General features: G+C 28.1%; 2 protein-coding genes across 4 annotated transcripts in view; both read left to right on the forward strand.

Moving 5' to 3' along the window:
- LOC107455970 (uncharacterized) overlaps positions 1–4,868 on the forward strand; it is a 28,120-nt gene extending 23,252 nt beyond the window's left edge. The window contains exons 7-10 of one of the 2 annotated variants that reach the window (XR_015435961.1): positions 1,341–1,490; positions 1,568–1,671; positions 4,125–4,283; positions 4,520–4,868. Coding sequence is in view for 1 of the 2 variants with exons in the window: in XM_043040174.3 (XP_042896108.2) it covers positions 1,341–1,490; positions 1,568–1,671; positions 4,125–4,193 (323 nt within the window). In the remaining variant the exon portion in view is untranslated. Of the gene's footprint in view, positions 1–1,340; positions 1,491–1,567; positions 1,672–4,124; positions 4,326–4,519 lie in introns of those variants that run through there. The other variant, XM_043040174.3, reaches the window with a different exon arrangement.
- Prosbeta7 (proteasome subunit beta type-4) lies at positions 262–19,217 on the forward strand. 2 transcript variants are annotated; one of them, XM_087169459.1, is made up of 9 exons: positions 262–362; positions 8,844–9,197; positions 10,432–10,638; positions 12,176–12,259; positions 13,761–13,823; positions 13,951–14,032; positions 16,349–16,465; positions 17,246–17,333; positions 19,099–19,217. In XM_087169459.1, the coding sequence occupies exons 2-9, from the start codon at positions 9,073–9,075 to the stop codon at positions 19,113–19,115; spliced, it is 783 nt and encodes a 260-aa protein (XP_087025585.1). In that variant the 5' UTR covers positions 262–362; positions 8,844–9,072; the 3' UTR covers positions 19,116–19,217. The 2 variants fall into 2 exon arrangements, with proteins under 2 accessions (XP_087025585.1, XP_042896109.1); XM_043040175.3 differs by lacking the exon at positions 262–362 and having other exon boundaries at positions 8,719–9,197.
- The last annotated feature ends 644 nt before the right edge of the window (positions 19,218–19,861 follow it).

Below are 19,861 nucleotides of genomic sequence, written 5' to 3' on the forward strand. Positions count from 1 at the left end.
GTTGGCATCATAAAAAGACGGATCAATGAATAAAATTTGGCATCTATAAAAATTATCCCAACTGATATAATTATGTGCAAAACCAAATTTACCAATTATGAATGATGATAAAGCTATTTTAAATAAAAATTTTAAAAAAATTTACGGCAGGCACTTGAACTCTCGTTCTTCACCTCGGAAGATGCCGGAAGTGTTGCTCATTTAGCGTTACCCAGTGGGCACCTGTGAACCTAAGTCACGGAGGCGAGCAACATTACCCACGCCACACTGCCACAAACCCGTTCATAGGGCGTGCCACATTCACACAACAGAGGACAACACAGAGAGAAACATCCGTGCCCAGAGCGGGATTCGAACCCGCAGTCAGGCATGCTAACCGCTCAGCCACCTGACCGGCATTTTAAATAAATAAACAATTTTGTTTTTTGCTTTAAGTTTGAATTTAATTTTATATTATAAAAATTAGTTAGCTTTAAAAGATGAGAAGAGGTTTGTTTGTTTCAGGTGCTTCTGTTTTATAAAATATCTTTATTTTTCTAATTCAATTCTTAAAGGAAATTCTTGATAGAATCATCTTTAGTGCACTCTGACTGCAACATGAGGTTGCATCGTCAAAAAGAACTCATTTGTTTTGATATTTTTTCGTTTTTCCTTATTTGGCCTTTTCCGCATTTGATGCTGATGTGTTGCCTTGAGATTTATTAATGACCTAAAGGTTTTCATCGACACAAAGTCTATGGAGAAAGTTCTGTGCCTCCCAAAAGTGATAATAAATAGAGGTCGTCTATCCTGGAGGTTTCACTCTATTTTGATATTACAGTACAGAACCCGTTATCCGGAAATCGGAACGAAATTCGATAAATTTTCCCTCCATTTTTAAAAAAAAAATAATAATTTCCTCATACGATTTTAGGATTTTTCTTTCTTTTTTGAAAGATGTTTACCATACCATCATTATAGAAATAATCATTACTGTATTACTTCATCGTTATTTCTTCTTTTTAAGATTATTTCCTAATATTTTTTTTTTTCAGTTGGGTTTAACAGTAAAAAAACGGCTTTTTGTAGAGATTCAGAAAACCGGAAAAATCAGTTATCCGGAATAGCGATGGTCCCGATCGTTCCGGATAATCTGTTCCCTACTGTATTAGGTTTCATATAATGTTAAATGAAGGTGAAGTTCAAAATTATTTATTCATAGAATGCTCACTATTTAAATGGACATATATTTGTTCCAAATTTATATAACTATTTTTGTGACCATTTTCCACAATCTCTGCAACAATTTTAAACTCTGCATTGAAAGTAACATTCCTATAAATTAATTTATTTTATTTCAGGAAAGGCTGTTAAAAAAGTTATATCTCAATTTTTTGATAAATTTCCCACTCCTCAAGTTTTAGTAAAATCACAACCTTCAGATATCATAAATATTTTACAACCTCTTGGTCTGCAAGAAAAGAAATCGAAAATACTTTTGCGCTTTTCTGGTAAATACAAATAAATCATTCAGCATTAAGTTTTGTGCTGATTGTGAAACTTATTTTAATTAGAATTCCTTTTTCAGAGGAATACCTGAAAAAACAATGGAAATACCCCATTGAACTGCATGGAATAGGGAAATATGGAAATGACTCATACAGAATCTTTTGTGTTAATGAGTGGAAGCAAGTGAGTTTTATTTTTAGTTTTTGCATCGATTAATTCAGAAATTTCGTTGTTAGTGAGCTTATTATTCTGGTCACACCTCAATAATGTGTGTTTAAGAATATGGACACAACTCAAAAAACATGGATAAATAAATGGGAAATATTTTTTGAGCTGTGTCCATTTTCTTAAACATGCATTTGAGCTTTTACTATTTTCAGGGTATCCAAGCACCTGGAAAGTCTTGAATTTCAGTATTGAACAAAATTTGTCATGAAATGTCATGATTTTAACTATTTATTTTTAAAAAATCATGGAAAGTCATAGATTTAGGTCACCGAAAAATCTAATTTTTAAAATGGATCCCCCCCCCCCCCATTTCACGATGTTCCGAATATCTAAATTTGTAACAAAATCCCCTACTCACAGTCATATTTTATTAAAATATAAAATGTTTTTATCATATTCTGTAAAAATTATGGTGTTCTTTCAAAAAATGAAAGAAAAAACATCATTGCTAGAACGAATTTTCTTTTAAAACTTCTGTGATTTCAGAATTTTTATTATAATTTTTTTATTTATTTATAAATTTAAATTTCAAGATGAAGCAAGCCAGTCATTGGTGAATTTTTTTTATTTCGAAATGAGAACAGAAAAATCAGGAGTATTTCATCCTTTACTGATGAACAAGAAAAGTTTCTTTAGAATGAAATTCTGCTGAAAAAAAGAAAATTATTTGCTTTTGTATTTTTTTCACTAATTTTATTTCTTCTACTTTTTCTTTACTCTGTTTTTTAAATTTAAAATCTATAAATATATGAAGATGCAGAGTATAACAGTTTTGATTATACCTGTCATTTCAATTAATGTTATCATAATGCTTTTTTAATTTATTGTTTTGTTTTTGTCGGGAGAAAATAGTAACTTCGTTAGGTCATGAAAAGCTCTTGGAATTAGTCATAGATTTGAAAATCTAAAATGTAGCAGGTATATTTTCTTAAACACGCATACTGGTATTCAAAATAAAAGTTTAACAACAATATACTTATTCTGTTAGCGCTGAATTTTTTTATTGCAAACGTTAAAAAAAAAAAAAAAAAGATTGTGTGTTTTGTTGGGGTTTGGTAGCAGTTGTATGTTATGACCGAGGAAAAGTTAATCTTTTTTTTTCCCCGTTTAGTATGCATTATTTTATAAAATGTTGAATTTAAAGGGAAAATTAAAACAAACACTTGACTTCAGTAAACTACAAAAATATTTGCAATTGTGAAAAATTAATTAGAAACTTCTCCATTTTCTATTGAACAGAATTTCCTGCCAACAAAAGGGATTAAGAGAAGTGAAATGTTATGACAGAGAACAAATTTGTCTTCTTTCATTTTGCAATTTATTATGTGCTATTTTTATAAAATCATCAATTCTAAACAGACATTTAAAACAAGCATTTGACCTCAGTTATCCACAAAAGAAAAACAATTCGACTTAACTCTACCTCATTTTTCTGTTGAACTAAAAATCTTGCCTACAAAAGGAGTGCCGTGATATGATATAGATAGGAGTGACATGCGATAGTATCCTTTCTTCAAACAGTTTAGTGCATACTGACTTTAAAAACCATTAATTCTAAAGAAAATATTAAAACCAACATTTGACTACCGTTAACCACAAAAAAATTGCAGTGGTAAATTTTGTATTAAACATTCATTTTGAAAGTGTCTCCCTTGTTTTAATAACATTCATTCTCAGTTTTAAAATAATATGGTAAAAAGCAAACAATTTTCAGTTAAACAATTTTTTAAAAACATGTGTGTTCTTGTCATGTTTTGATCTACTTTTAACTCTTTGATTTCAATTGTTTCATGCATATGAGACAGATTTGTGTGTTTTTGTATTTAACTCTATAAATTGGGCTTCACTGGTTGATGTTTTGGTTTTGTAATCAGCACTTCATTTGTTCATAACTTGATAAAATAGGATGAAGAGGTAAGAGGGTGGAATTTCTAGATTCAACACAAATGGAGTTAAATTGATTAAGAAAGTTAAATAGCATTTAGGAGAAATTCTTTAAAATTGGATAGTTTCCAATAAGAATAGATTTGTAAATTATGATGTGAGCTTTGAATCGAAAATGTTATAAAAGAAACTCTTTCATTTATAGTTATTAATTTGAGGCTTTCCTTTAAAAAAAAAAAATCCAGAATTTACATATAAACTAAAAAAAATTTTCATCCCTTATATATTTTAAAGAAAATTTCTAAATGGACAGTTAAAGGTGTTTGGTATAAAAATTATCAGCTTTCTGTGGTTGTTAATCAATTGTTTTAAGTATAATTTTTCAATTAATACCAAAAATTGTGATTCTTTTAAACATTGTTAATATGCTCGTGCTTTATGTCTCTGTTGTTATTATATCTATATTGTTTGTGTTTGCTAGATTCTTCTCTTTAAAATAAAGTTCTTTATTTGTGTGCTTCCAGGTTGTACCAAAGGACCACATGCTTGAAAAGTATCATCAGTGGTTGATGAATCAATCTTCTGAATCATAATAATTTGTTTTTAAATTTCCTATAATTTTTTTTAAAATTCCATTTCAACATCAAATCATGCATGCAACACTTTAAATTATCCAATAAGTTGTATTTTATAATTTTTCATAAATTATTTTTTATTGGAAAACATTTGTAGATAATATTTTACTATTTCTTTTTTGAATCTGTCTGAATTACAAATATTATTTTAATTCATCCAATAAGTTGTATTTTATAATTTTTCATACATTATTTTTTATTGGAAAACATTTGTAGATAATATTTTACTATTGCTTTTTTGAATCTGTCTGAATTACAAATATTATTTTAATTCATCCAACAAGTTGTATTTTATAATTTTTCATAAATTATTTTTTATTGGAAAACATTTGTAGATAATATTTTACTATTTCTTTTTTGAATCTGTCTGAATTACAAATATTATTTTAATGCATCCAACAAGTTGTATTTTAGAATTTTTCATACATTATTTTTTATTGGAAAACATTTGTAGATAATATTTTACTATTGCTTTTTTGAATGTGTGTGAATTACAAATATTTTTTAATGCATTTTATTATAAAGCAACATTTCTTCTGTGCAAAGAATAATTGTTATATCCTTAAATGTAAAATATTGTAATCACTTTCTATTTATTACATAATAAAATTGACACCATACTTAATAATTTACTATCAATTGTAAATTTTATTGCTTTATAAAATTGATATTATACTTAATAATTAAGGTATGATTGCCACACCTTAGAGAAAAAATCTGGTTAAAAACTATGTGTATGAGCTGCTTGCGCAATCGGGCATTGAATTTATGTGCGATCCCATGCGGCATAATCCATCCAGTAAACGACCAGTATTCTTCCACATGATCCATTAGACGTCTTATAAATAGCAGGGTGCGTAGCGTTTTTTAAAAGCCCTTAAAGGTGCTTATTTCATTGGGTCTTTTAAAAAGTGCTTAATTTTCCCTTTTCTAAAATGAGATTTTTCCTTTACCATGTTGATTTTTGCTACAAATTATACAGAAAGACACATTGTTCAATTCAACGTTTTCACAATTAATTCAACCCCAAACTATTTCGACGCATCGTCAGTCCATAGCGTATGAAAACGCCATTCGATTTACTTGATTCAAAAAGTCTAACAATTGTTAGAAACAATGCCAAAAGGCTTTTTTTTTTCACATGACGATTAGAACCAGATAAAACCGTCAATTCTCAAAAACTTTTCAACCTTACCTAATTATGATATTTTTTTAAAGTGCTTAGAAATATTATTTGAGTGCTTAAAAGGTGCTTATTTTTTGTTGAATAATTTGGCTACCCACCCTGAATAACTATGCTAGACGTAATGTGGATAAAACACACAGTGGACCTTAGGAAATGTCTATGAAACAACAATAAAAAAACAACGTCCCTTAGAATGTTTCTTGTAGCGTAGTCAAAAATTAGACATAGGATTAAAGCGAAATAAATAGCTTGATGAATAAACATTTAACAAATACACTATTTGAAATGTTTACATAATATTTACTTTCCTAGTGAGTGCAAACTACACGCTTTTAGTTCTTTTTTTCTTTTCGCCATAAAAATGATTGTTATTGGTGTTCTAAAAGCTTCAATGTTGAGAGTAGATTAACATACTACTGAGTCCAAGTATTTTTCGAGTTTAATGAGATAACTGAGTAATTTACTATTTTAATTTATTTGAGATGCATCATTTGAGCTAATATACTATTTCATTGAGTTAATTATTGCAAAAATTATCTCCGTTAAGAGTCTGTTGTTCGTCTCTATTCTGTATTTGTCACCAAATAAAGTGTTTTGTGATTACCTCTTGATATTCTGATTCAATGTCTACCTAATTTAGGAATATCTGGTATTCATGACGGTACTGTTAAATCTGCTATTAAAGAAAATCAACATTTTTTTAAAAATTTATTAGAGTGAAATCTAGTTCTTTATTCAGAATATAGCTTCTGAAGACATCGAGGAGTTAAAGAAAGCTTGAGTATATATTATCAAAGATTATTCTCCGATGCTTGCAATGATTTTGATAGTGATGAGTCTAATTTAAACAGTGATAACTAGTTAATTAAACTCATTGAACAAAAAGCGAACTTATTGATAGATACTGAAATGAAAATCCGTGACAATCTTAATGTTAGTTAAGTTGATGAAGCAACATGTGGAGTTGAATTTGATAAATCAGAAACATATATTGATCGTTGGCGTCTTTTAGAGCAGAAACTTATAAAATTTGCCAATTCTGAGAAAGAAGATTCTATATATGTCAAGAAATACGTTGTTACATTATCCTAAAATTTTACTTCCAGTTTTTAATGTAGATATCAGAAACTGATTAGGTTTTGGGGGATAATTTCAAAAAGTTGATAAAGATCCCAATTTGGATAATCATGATAAATTTTCAGATGTATTTCTAAAAGTTAATTAAGTTTTCCTCCTGATGGAGATAGCTATGGAAAAGCTATAGGCCAACTTAAAAGTAGACTTGGAAGAAAGGAGCTATTTTTTCTAGTTTATGTGAGAGATCTACTTTCTTTTGTCTTTCAAAAAGATTGCAATGAAAGAAAACTGCTAATATAGCTCTATGGTTTATTGGAGACTAAATTATGTCTGTTGGAGACCTTAGGCGTAACTGGATATAAGTATGCATCCTTGACAATCTGGAAAAAAGAATCTGTAGAAATTCATGTTAACAATATGTAAATTTTATAATAAAATATTTTCTGTTGTTTCCAGTTTTATTGTGACTATTATTTAGAGATAAAACTAAAAAATATTTTTAGGCTTTTGATCTGTAATTTAATTTTAAAATAATGTGATCATACTTCTAGAAGTATGATCACATTAAGTTAATTATATTCACTATTCTATTGACTTCAGTCTAGATAAATAACCAAATGCTAAAAAAAAAAATTTTGGTTGATGAAATCAAATAGTCAATAAATATCATTTAAGCAATTTTTACTCATTCAACTCAAACTGTATATAATTCTTTTAATGTTCATTTTATCAACTAAAATATTATTAATATATGTTATTAAACATACATTATTAATCAGCGCATCAGGAATATTTCCTGCGAATGACTATGAAATGTCATGCTTGGATATGCTATGGATCAAATTATCCACTTAAAAGCTATGTCAGATGGAGGATTGTTGAACTTCTACTAGGCCTTCACTGGATCAAATAGAGATGGTCTTGTGGACGTCCACCTGATGACTAAATAGACCTCTGTGGATGTTGGCGATGACGTATAGTGGAGATCCACTGGATGATTGAGTGCAAGCAATGACAAGCTTCCTAAAAACAGGAAATTTTATCCCTCTGTTTATGCTTGCGAGGTGATGTGTGAACAGGCTTAATGTTTTAGAAAGTTTTAATATTGTGATTTTTATTTAAATTTACGCCTAATTTTACCATTTATAAGAATTTTTTGTAATTTATAAATTCTAACAGCTCATGAGCCTAAAACAAAATTAAAATCACAGCATAAATAAATAAGGTTAACCTTAATTAAGGTAAAGTGTAACTTTATAATTAAGGTTAGTCACGTTGTGAGTGTTATTTGGCTGTATTTGTGTAAAATAGCATCGTTTTTTATTTTTTGCGTAGCCTCATCACAAGCTTGCTGAGTCTTCTGAATTTATTCTTGCAACAAATTTTAATCCCTAGCGTCATCTGCATTTAGCTTTACACGGTCAACCATCCATATTAAATCGCTTAGTTGAATCACATGCTGTTAGAATGCTTCATTATAGTTTGTTTGTAGGAAGAACTCCCCTCGCCATGAAATGTACGTCCAAGTCTGCTGTTATGGAAAAAAGAAGTAATGCATTTCAAAATAGGGAGCTACTTTCTCTTAGGATTCCCCTTTTCTCGTTCACCCGAGCCAAAACTTGTTTTAAATGTTGACTCAACACTTTAACATAGTTAAACCTCGTCATAGTCGCCGCTATAACTCCCAGACGAACCCAGTTTCTAGGTATTTCCATGTGTCTTATACCGTAAATCAGCTATTTTTTATGCATTCAAATCGGGTACTTCACCAATGAGGTTCCATTTGCCTACGAAAAAATTTAATACAATATGCAAATGGCCCTATTTGGGTGGGAGTAGAGTTTTTTTCGGGTGGAACAAAAATGGTTTGAAGAATTTTTTAAAAAAGGATTCACAATGCAGGTGGGTAGAAACTTTATTTACGTCGCGCCAGAACTGCCCAATGGGGTATTGGCGACGGTCTGGGAAACATACTTGAGGATTATCCGAAGACCTGCCATTCCGATTTTGATCCTCAGCAGAGAGGATGGCTCCCCTACTCGCGAAGTCGAGAACTACACTTCGTACTGCTCTACAAAGGCTGATCAAAGTGGTCACCCATCAGCTTAATGACGGCAGCCAGTGATGATTGACCTCGTGTCATACTGGAAACCGTACCGACACGTGTAGATCCTTACGATCTGTCCACTGCGGGACCACAATGCATGCAAAAAAGGAATCACATATGCAAATTCTGAGAAATGATTGAGAACCTAATTTTTGGGCTTTTGATGGGAATGTACTTCACTGGGTGGTAAAATGATCGCATACAGTGCGAATGCTCCTTTAATAACACTTTTGATGAGAAATCATGCTTCAAAGCGCTAGTCAGAATATAACTTCAGCAAATGTATCCCTGGAACAAAAACAGTAGTACTACAACTAAACGATTATCTAGAAGAATGACAGTGCTTGAAAATTTGTTTTCATTTAACAAAATTTTGAAAAGGAAGGAATTGTAGCGGTCTGAACTTTTTCTTTGCAGCAAGTTATTGAAATCAATTGATTTTTAAAGTGCAAATTAAATCATTTACAATGGATTTCTCTCATGGAAGCTGCACATCTACTTTGTTTGCTAAAGATGTTGATAATATGTTGCCTTTCACGAAACAATCATCTTGGAACTTTGCTGCCGTCGATAATCCGAGAAAACACACTACGTAAAAAACACCTTTTTTTTGCGAGAAATATAATTTTTATCCTTATACGAAATATTAAAACGTTATTACAGCATTTAACTAAAAAACAATCAATGTGTCTCATGTTAGATAAATAATATTATTTCTGTTAAATATGTTTTATAGACAGGGATCTACAAAAGTTTTAAAATTTCTGGAAGTCATGACGAAATTTAATGAATCAGTTGACCAAAATAATTAGATTTTCAAGTTAAAAAAAGGAAGGTAAAAATTTACTTAAATATTGGAAGCCTTAAACAGGTGCAGAAGATTTGTAGATTCCTGTTTATATAATTATATGTTAATTAAGGAGCATCTGAAGTTATGTTATTTTGTAACCATAAATGCTGAATTTATTCACGAAGCAAATTATATTTCTGTAAACATCTACTTCAAATTGGTTGGTTCCATTTACTCAACTGTGATATAAATATCTTTATCTACATTTGAAATTTATGGGACTGTTTCCAAAATACTCATAGAAAGTAGCCTATGAAGTACCAAAAAAAAAATTATTGAAGGGAACCAACTGTAAGAGTGTAACTTAAAGTCATCATCAAGCAAACATCTGAATGTTTTTTTTTTTTTCGTTTCAAATTATAAATATTTTTGGTGCTTTTTCGATTGTAGCTAGCATGACAGATCACATTTCAGAAATATCCCCAAATGTGTAGATCTATTTAAACTAGCCAGTGTTATTATATATATTTTTTCTTGCATAAAATTCTTATTTGTAAAATTCATAATGAAAATATACCTCAATTTTTAATAGTTAGAGATGCATCTACTTTGCCATTACTGTATGCAATGTTTGGCAAAAAAAAAAAAAAATTTTTCTTGTCAACTATTTATTACCTAATTTAGATTACTAATTTTATTAATAAAACTTAGTTTATGAAAGTGTAACATAGAGTATAACATGAAAAAGTAATAGTAAAAAAAAATTAAAAAATTTAAGGTGTGTTTATTTATAAAAACATATGTTTAAGAAGTATTGAATGTCTTTTTTTTTTCTTCATTAAGTTATTATATTTTAATAAAATGTTTAAGCAATTTTGGGATCGAAAATTTTGCAAAGAAATTGAAAAATAACATGTATTACACTATGTATTTAACATATTTAAACAGTAACTAACAGCAGTCATAAAATTTACAAATTATATTCAAAACGTTATCCTTAAATCCTGTAGAATTAAATTGTGTTAACCATTTTCAGACATCCAATTGTAACCGGTTCTTCAGTTTTGGGCATTGCTTATGACAAAGGCGTAATGATCTGTGCTGATACTATGGGTAGTTATGGATCTTTGGCTCGGTACTTTGACTGTCCAAGAGTTTTGCAAGTAAATAAGCAAATTATCTTAGGAGCTGAAGGAGATTATGCAGATTTCCAATACCTTACTGGTGTTATTGAACAACAAATGTGAGTAATGCAGAATTCACAATCATATTTCAAAATTATTATGTACTGTATTTTGAACTATGCATTATTAGGTTTCATTCAAAAATACTTTTTTTGAAGTTTTGAACAATTATTTTGTTTTTAATGCATAGATATAATATAGTTTATGTAAGCAAGTATGTATATGTAATATATATGTAAGCGAATATTCGGCAAAATATTATTTGGGGAAATTTGAGTAGATTTAATAAAGAATAATATAAAATTGTATTTTTTACAATCAATCATCAATACATCATTAGAATTCAATACATCATTAGAAATTGATTTTACGCATATTTGCTACTAAAACTTGTTAATTTATGCTTTGAAGAGAAAAAAATGAAAAAGCAAAATTTGAAGAATTGAAACTAGATTACTTTATTCTGAAACATGAGTTTGTATGTGAATATTGAATAACTTATATAATTTAAATGTGATTATTGAAATAGGATATCATTTAGACACAGATCATAGCACAACATAATTGATTTGTTATGCGTACCTGATATTCGGAGAATTTTTTTCCTAACCACTTTCGAAAACGGAATTAAATATCGCAATCCTATTAAATTCAAAATTCACTTGTATTATGGTAATTTCTTTTGACAACACAAAACACACATTTCATGAATAAAAAAATTGCAAATCTATATCAAATGTTAGCCCCCATGGTAACAATTTTTTTTTTACCAGCCTGTTGCAAATTTCTTAAAAATATAGCAATATATACTATTATTTTACAATGCTAAATGTGTTTTGTTACATATCTGCTGCAGTGCTCTAAAAAATAAAGCAATGTATACACATTGAAGTTTCTCATTAACAAAATCCTGTTTCTATCCTTCAAAATAACTTAAAATCCTACCCATCTTTAATCATCATTTTATTAAATTCACAGCAATATAAAATTGAGCTTACAGTCATATTAAATTTTTTCACTTACTGTAAATTTACTTCTCAACACATAAAGCTGCAATGTCAACATTGCAGGGTTCTATTTAAAACAAAACATGCCCCTGACTAAAAATTATAGTCTTGCACTCATGTTGTACTAATTTTCTGCTCATTTCTTTAAAATTAATTTGAACTTTCTTAGTTTTTCCCGTCAATGTAGATAGATTTTAAAAAAAATATCCAGGTAATTCTTTAACCTTAAAAAACATCAGTGCAGTGCTTCAATAATATTAATTTTCCTACTAAACGATTTAAGGATATTCTTTAATGGTTTTCTGCCATTTTGTATTATTGCATTTAATCTTAATATTTAATTTATCTTTTCTCATAAACTGTAAGTTTTTTTTAAACATATTTTATGGCCAAACCACAAGTACTTCTCGAAACAGTAAATATTTTGATTAAAAAATGTTGCTTATATTTATCTGTATAATTTAAATTAGAAATATCAATTTAAATTCTGGAATTTCTGTCAGTATTTTATTTCATCATTTTTGTGTGTTTGTAATTCTTCTATGTCAAAAGCTATTTTTGTTCAGTATATTATCATTTATTATTTCAGAATTGATGAAGAGTGCTTAAATGATGGATTTATTTTAAAACCGAAGTCTTTATATACTTGGCTAACTAGAGCTTTATATAACAGGTACCCAAATGTCTTCTTGTTCTCATGTGTTACAAAGTTCTTACTTCAGTTTTTTTTCCCCCAAAATGTTTAGTTATTTTTTGCAAGTATTGCACCTCTCCAACCTTTCTTAGAGATCGGTGAACACCTCTACATAGCTGCCAACTCTACTAGATTTTCCAGTAGACTACTAGATTTCATCAATTTTTCTTGATCTACTTGTAAATTAAAATTCTGGTGTTTGTACATTTTAAAAAATTCTCTAAAATTGAGTAAGTTTCATAAAAATATTTCTATTGAAATAGAATTTTTATACAGATTATTGCTTAAATATTTTAATAAGTATTATTAATACAAAATGAAGCAAACCTCATTTATAGAAATCAGTTCTAACTTTTTTTGTCTAAAATGTTTATTTTTATTCAAAACTTCTTTTAAAATTACTTAAAAAAATCTTTTAACTATCTTTGATGAATTAGTTATTATTAATATTTGAAATTATGAGTAAACATAGTACATGACATTTCAATTTCTTTAATCATATCATTAATCATAACTGGAAAATATTGCAGTTTTTCTGTTTTGATTTATTTAAAAATCCCTAAAATTCCCCATGGGTAAAATATTTAGTACATTTTGCAACAATTATCATAAAATTTGCAGTATTTCGTAAAATCTACTGGATTTTTCTGTATCCATGTTGGCAGCTAGGTCTCTAGATTAAAAACTTAGTTTCACTGCTGTTTTGGAAGTTAACACTTTTTTTTTGTGTGTGTGCTTCTTAAATTTTGCAATTAAAAATGTGAAGGCACAAATTAACATTTATGAGAAATTAAAAAAAAAAAAAAATTATATAGATTTGATTATGTTAAAATCCCAACTTGTGATTGGCTTTATTTTTAATATTTCCTTATTAATAAAGTATACCTACTAAAATTATAGAAGCACATAGAAATTTTTCACGAATTAACAATATTGCAAGAATGATTAATGAATGAATTTATTATTTTTAAAACAATGTTTTTCATTTATGAAACCTGAAGTGTTTATGGTATCGTAAATTAATAAATCGAATTTTCACTTTATATCTTCTGTGAGGAAAGACTTATTTGAATATTTTTATTTATAATTTTTTTGTTTTCTTCCTAATTCTCCATCTTTTATATTTCCTCTATTATGTTATAACTTGTTTTGATTTTTTTTATGTTTGTTTTGATTGATCAATCTTCATTTTTTATTAAGTCATTATTTCCAAAATATTCTTTTCTGATATGATATAGCACATTTTTATATATCGTACTAAAAAAGGATAAATAATCTTAATTTTTGTTTTAAAAATGTTAGTAAAGCTAAATATGTCAAATGATTCTAAACAATTTTTATTTTATCTAAAAGATGTTTCTAATTTAGGGCTTTTGTACCGAAATTAATTTTTCTTTTTTGAAATGTTGGTAATTTTAAATTTAAAATATAAGTTATTGTTGATAACAAGGATTTTAATAATTTATCTTTCTTCAATCAGGAGATCCAAGTTTGATCCATTGTGGAATGTTTATGTTGTAGGTGGAATGCAAGATGATAAGCCGTAAGTTTTCTCTGAAAATTGTATTTTGTGTATAAAATATTTAAGAAACTGTTGACTGTTAAATAAATCATGTCAGAGAATTCAAGTTGAAATTATGTTTTGATTGATATTTTATTCTTTCTTATAGCTTTTTGGGGTACGTTGACAAAATTGGGACAGCATATGAAAGCCAAACTATTGCTACCGGCTTTGGCAGTCATATTGCTCAGGTATGCTTTTTGAATCTACGACTGATTAAGTGTTTCCTAAACATGCTATTTTACTAAATGTTTATTGTAGTTTAAATGTACAGTACCAAATCATACATTAAAATCACCTTCACTCTTGAGGAAATTGTATTATCAAAGTAATGAAATTCATAAATAGGCTGTTGAATTTTTCCAAAAATATCTAACAATTTCTTAAATCCATATGCACATTAATAGGTAAGTTAGTTTATATTTCAAGATTTATCTATTTTAATTGATTGTTTATTAAACCAAGAATTTGATATAAAAGGGTCTTAAAATAAGTATATTATTGAGTATCAGAATTTTAAAAGTAAACATTCCCTAATTGTTCATTGCTTGCTGCCTGCGTTTTTACACGAAGAAATTATTCACAATACAGATATTCTTTAATCCTGTAATTTAACTTACTGAGTAAGAATTGTATTAAATTCCTTTGTTAATTAATTAACATAATTACTGTACATCAAAATTGCCTTTACACTCGCATTCCTCTTAACATGTTGTTAAATAGCTTTATTTACACCAGTAGATAGATTTTCTAATCTGTATGTAATGTATATGTTACCAGCGAAGTTTGAAATCCGGCATTCTATAGAATGCCTAGGCATTGTATATAATGCCTAAAACTAGCCGACAATGTATGAAACGATTTATATTTCACACATTTCGTTGGCATTCTATAGAATGCCAAATGAGAAACAGGCAAAGTATAAAATTTTCTGTGGCCATGTTAGTAAAGGTGATGAAATGGATATTTTGTACAATATTTGTTTCTGAACTGAAAATAATTGTGACATAAATGTGAATTTTTTATGTGAACATTTTGTTCCCATAATAAGAAAGACATAAATTATGTTTTGTAGAACTTTCATTTTTCTTTACGCATTTTGAATAAAATTTTTTTAATGGCACTCTCATTATTTTTTTGGAATAACATTTTTATTTTTCAGAAATGAACATAATTTACATAATAACCTCATCAGTATGTTTTTTTCACACTTTGCCTAAATAGCATTTGTCATTCTAGAATGCCTAGGTATTTTATACAATGTCTAGGGAAAGTATGTAATACTTCTCACATTTCATACTTGCCTAAAAACATCCGGCATTATATACAATGCCGGCATTTCATACTTTGCCGGTAACATATATATAGAAAGAATGCAAACGCCTAATCTTTTTATTTATGAAACATGTGGTTTCATAACATTTTGATTTTATTAAAATGTTGATTTTACTTAAATGATTTTAACATTCTCTAATATTTTACTGATTTTATGATTCACATACAATGGATGCTCTCATATGAGGATCTTGAGAGTAATGAAATAGCAGATACATTGGCCAAAGCAGGAACCAATGAGGTCTTGATTCCACCTGAGCCTCTTACCTATACAGAAATATATTCGCAAGCCAGGTCGAGTGGAAAAGCATTATGGTCCATTCCCCTGGTGCATCAGTGGTATCGGGACCACAGACCTGGAGGTTCTTCAACACTAAAATTTGACAGGCAAGGACAGACTACTCTCACCCGCCTTATCAGAACTATCACCTTCACAGGTGGTTTAAGATTTTGCTTCTCTGAACAGGCTTCTCCAACTCGCACCTTGAAGTGCCTGGGGCTCAGTTATCAAGTTCTTCTTGGTAGTCCATTACTGGTCTTGGACTTCCGGAGGGTGTTTGGCCTCATTGACCTAGTCTAGCTCCGCTAGACTTTTAAGGAGGGGGCAACAACAGCGCTGATTTTATTTTTGAGATTTTTAATTGCTGATTTTATAATCCAATGATTTTATTGATGCTGTTGATATAAACTTTTTTAATTGCAGTGTTTTAGCTCTTAACCTTTTATAACCAAGACTTAATTTAATTTGCTTTCATATACTTTTTAATGTGTGCATTTATTCTTTCATTAATTAAACTTAACTATTTAAGTTAAATAAATTATAGCTTTTTAACCAAGTGGGCATTTTACATTTGAGCAAGTTTGTGGAAAAATTTCACCATATGACACTATTTTCTCATTGAATACCTCTGTGAATAACTGGTTTTTGGAGAGAGAAAATCAGGTAAAATAACACCTCTAGGTGCTGTAAATGCTCAGTCGGTTTATATAAATTCAATAAATTTATTATGTAAAATTAAATTAATATTTTTTCTTTCTGAAAAGCTTGGAATAAAATAATATAAAGTTTGAAGTTATTTTTTTAACGTTTCTCTGTTTTATTCATTATCAATAATGTTTTGGAAAATGCCTTAAGTTTTAAAAAATAAAAATTTTTTTAATCCAATTTTTAGCCTATCCTTCGAACATATGTAGAGAAGAAACCTGATCTAAGTAGAGAGGAAGCCTTAGTATTATTAAAAGATAGCTTGAGAGTATTATACTATAGGGACTCCAGGGCTTTCACCAGAGTGAGTATCATTATATGTCATATTTTATTTGAACTTTAGTAGCATTGGGAAAACAAAGTAAACTTCAAAAAGAGTTCCTCAAAGTTTTTTTTTCCTTTCTTTCTCTCAAATAATTTTGTATGAATTAACTTCGTAAGTATTTGCTTTTGATAAGCCATTATCTTGCATTAAATATTTTTCTTCTTTTTTTAGTCACAGCAAATAAAATCTAGTTATTTCAACCAAATTCACGGTGTAAATTATCCAAATTTTAGAAATTAATTAAAGTAGCCAAATTTATTCATATTAATAAAATTGAAAGAAAATTCATCTTCTAACTGAGACCACTTGTCTAAGTTGTATACTAAAGCAATGCATTGCAAGTGGTTGTACCAGTTTCACTTTATATGCAGAATTCAAAAAAGTTTCTTCTGGTCAGCAATACATAAATGGCTTGATTAACAAAATTCTGTGTCTTATAAATGCCTATTGAGGGAGATTTAAACTCCTATTTCAACACATGTTAAAATGGTTAACTTTATTCTATTTAGGCTGGTTTTTATAGTTTTGAACTTTGATGTTCAAATTTAGTCATTTAAACATTATAAAAAATTAAGCATTGTGAATAAAAAATTGCAGATAAAATATTTTTAAAGATTACTGCAGTATAGAAAATTGAAATTTATATATATATATATATATCGATAGATTGATTAAGAAATCACAGTAGACTTTTTGAAATATATTAATGTAAAATTAAATAGCTAAATAAGGCAACAATGTAAACTATTTCTTTTCTAGTTTACCCTTGCTACCTGTACTAAAGAGGGAGTAAAAATGGAAGGTCCATTTGAAATAGACTCAGACTTTTCAAATGCCAAACTGACATGTAAGTTTTCATTTTCTGGTTTGTTTGTGTTAAGTTAGAAAACCCTTTAGTTTTTGTTCTAGATTTTCGGTAATCTTTTCTTCTCTAAAACTTTCCCGTTCTTTTAGTTTACCACATATACATTCATAAAATAAAATAAAATTGCTCTGTACATTTTAGATTTGTTTCCAAGTTAATTATATTTTCTTAACTATTTATTATTCCTATTTACTTATTTATATTTTCTTTCAATTAGATAATTTTCTCAATTCTTTAAATTTCTATTAATATTGTCTTCTATTTCCCATATAAGATGTATTCTTCTTCTAACTTTTCTTTGATTACAGGAGAACAAGCATTTTTGGGGGTGGGAATCTCACAAAAATATGTTAAAAGGAAGAAGTTTAGCTGAACTTAAAATTCCTTTTCTGGATATTAACAGATCGTTAATTTAGACATAAAAAGTTATTACTTAATTTGTAAAATTATTTTACTAAATACTATTTCTGAAAAATTTAGATACACAGTTATTTTTAACTTTCATTTTGAAATGTTACTCTTCTTATTGTCTTTTAAGAAATATTTATTTTTTATTCTTTTCAGATAACTTATTGTATTCTTCTATTCTTAGTCCCATATTAATAAGAACACATAATAAAAAGGTCTTGTGCAACAATTTAAGAGAAATTTAAACAGCAGATTTTTTTTAATGCCTTACAATAGTTTCCTATTCCGCACAATGAACAAAAATATATCAACATACTTTTTAAGCAATGGTTATTTTTTGAAGTTAGCTTGATTTATATAACTGATATTAATGGAAAATAAGGGTGTAAAAAACTAAGTAAAGTAATTTTTTTAAAATTATTATAGAATAGACCTAAAACTCTAGTACCTGCAAAGCACACATCTCTCTTTTCTAAAGGAAAAAAAAGCCCCCCCCCCTCCTTTTTTTTCTCTCCAATTCCTCACTTTGTATAGGTTTACCTTTTTAAGTTAGTTTCATAAAATAGTTTTACAATGCATAAATCTTTTCCCCTCTAATTTCAAGAGAAAAAAAAAAAAAAAAACTAAAATTTATTGGAATTTTGAATCAATAATTGAGTCAAAATTCACTATATCTGTAACATTTACTTTAAAAACAAAGAATTTTTTAGTATCTTAAAATTTCATTTAAAGCCAACATATTTTTTTTAAAACGAATTACTGCTTTTTTAATTAATATTAGATAGATTAATATAGAAATGTAAAAGCTTCCATATTAAAATAGTCTGTCATAAATTGGTTTTACAGTGCATAAATCTTTTCCCCTCTAATTTTGTGACAAAAAATAACAAATGAAAATTTCTTAGAATTTAATTAAGAAATTGATGATGTTTCTTGTTTGCCCATTATAGATTTTAAAACTTAACTAAGAAAAATGACTCAAGTTTTGTAAAACAATAGCGAATAATTTTATGCTGTCAAGTATAATCGCTTTTCTTGGAAGGTTTTCAAATAGTTTAAGATTTCTTTAAATTGGAAGGGGGGAATAAGGATTTCTCTTACAAAAATGAGAAACTTTGAATCAAGCTAATTCTTTAACATTATAGAACAACTCTAATTATACATGCATATTTAGAACAGTTTACATTTGAGTTCTATACCTTTTAGCAACTCAAACTGTATTCATTTAAAAAAAACTATTATAAATTGTTTAATTTATTAATTAAATGAATTTTACATAACATTCATAGAACTGTGCAAATGCATTGAACTGTTTTAACTCTTTTTATTTTATTTTCAGGGAATGACTCAGCCTAAAATAATCAAGAAATACATGGAAACTGTATTTATTTTGCTACTTTTTTTTTCACTCTCCTTTCACACATTTTATGTTGAAAAATAAAATTTTAAAAGTTAGAATTGTTTCATATTTTTTCTCTTTCAATCTTCAGTATCAAAATGGGTTTCATTAAAATTTACTGCATTCATTCAAAGCATTTACTTTAAAACAAAATAATTAGTATTTTAAAAATTAATTTAATCAATCAATTCTAATACAGCCAACATATTAATAATTTTCCTTACTGAAGGAAAACACATCTATATTTATGAGGACCACATTAGTGCATTTTACATAGGGATGAGTAGTTAAATTTTTTATTTGAAATTATTCATTAACCCTTATCACTCTTACAAGTCTATTACTTGGAAGAAAAAAATTTTAAATATTTCATTTCTATCTCTTTAAAAATCCTATAAGGGGGAGTCATAACAAAAAGCTATCTTTCAACTAAAGAAAAAAGCCTTAACTTTTGTTATGGTATTTGTGCACCAGTAAAAATTCTATTTAACTTAACCTAGTAAACCATGTGTAGTGAAAGACATTTCAGATATTAAAAGGTCTCGACTTCAGAGCAGTTTTTCAGCAGTATTGCATTTTGAACACCTAAATAAGGGTGGTTAATGTTAATTATAGTCAAATCAGTTACCTTATATCATCACCTTACCATAGTTATATCACAGTCAAGTATAGTTGAGATAGTGAAGGGACGCATGAGAAACAC

The sequence above is a fragment of the Parasteatoda tepidariorum genome, chromosome 1, assembly GCF_982258835.1.
Source record: "Parasteatoda tepidariorum strain Cologne lab strain chromosome 1, Ptep-v5.0, whole genome shotgun sequence".
Lineage (NCBI taxonomy): Eukaryota > Metazoa > Arthropoda > Arachnida > Araneae > Theridiidae > Parasteatoda > Parasteatoda tepidariorum.

Excerpts from the sequence above, each read along its gene's own strand:
- Prosbeta7 (XM_087169459.1), top strand. The coding sequence starts at position 9,073 with ATGGATTTCTCTCATGGAAGCTGCACATCTACTTTGTTTGCTAAAGAT. Across the intron at positions 14,033-16,348 it reads TTGGCAGTCATATTGCTCAG|CCTATCCTTCGAACATATGT; the intron begins GTATGCTTTTTG and ends TCCAATTTTTAG. Across the intron at positions 16,466-17,245 it reads ACTCCAGGGCTTTCACCAGA|TTTACCCTTGCTACCTGTAC; the intron begins GTGAGTATCATT and ends TTTCTTTTCTAG.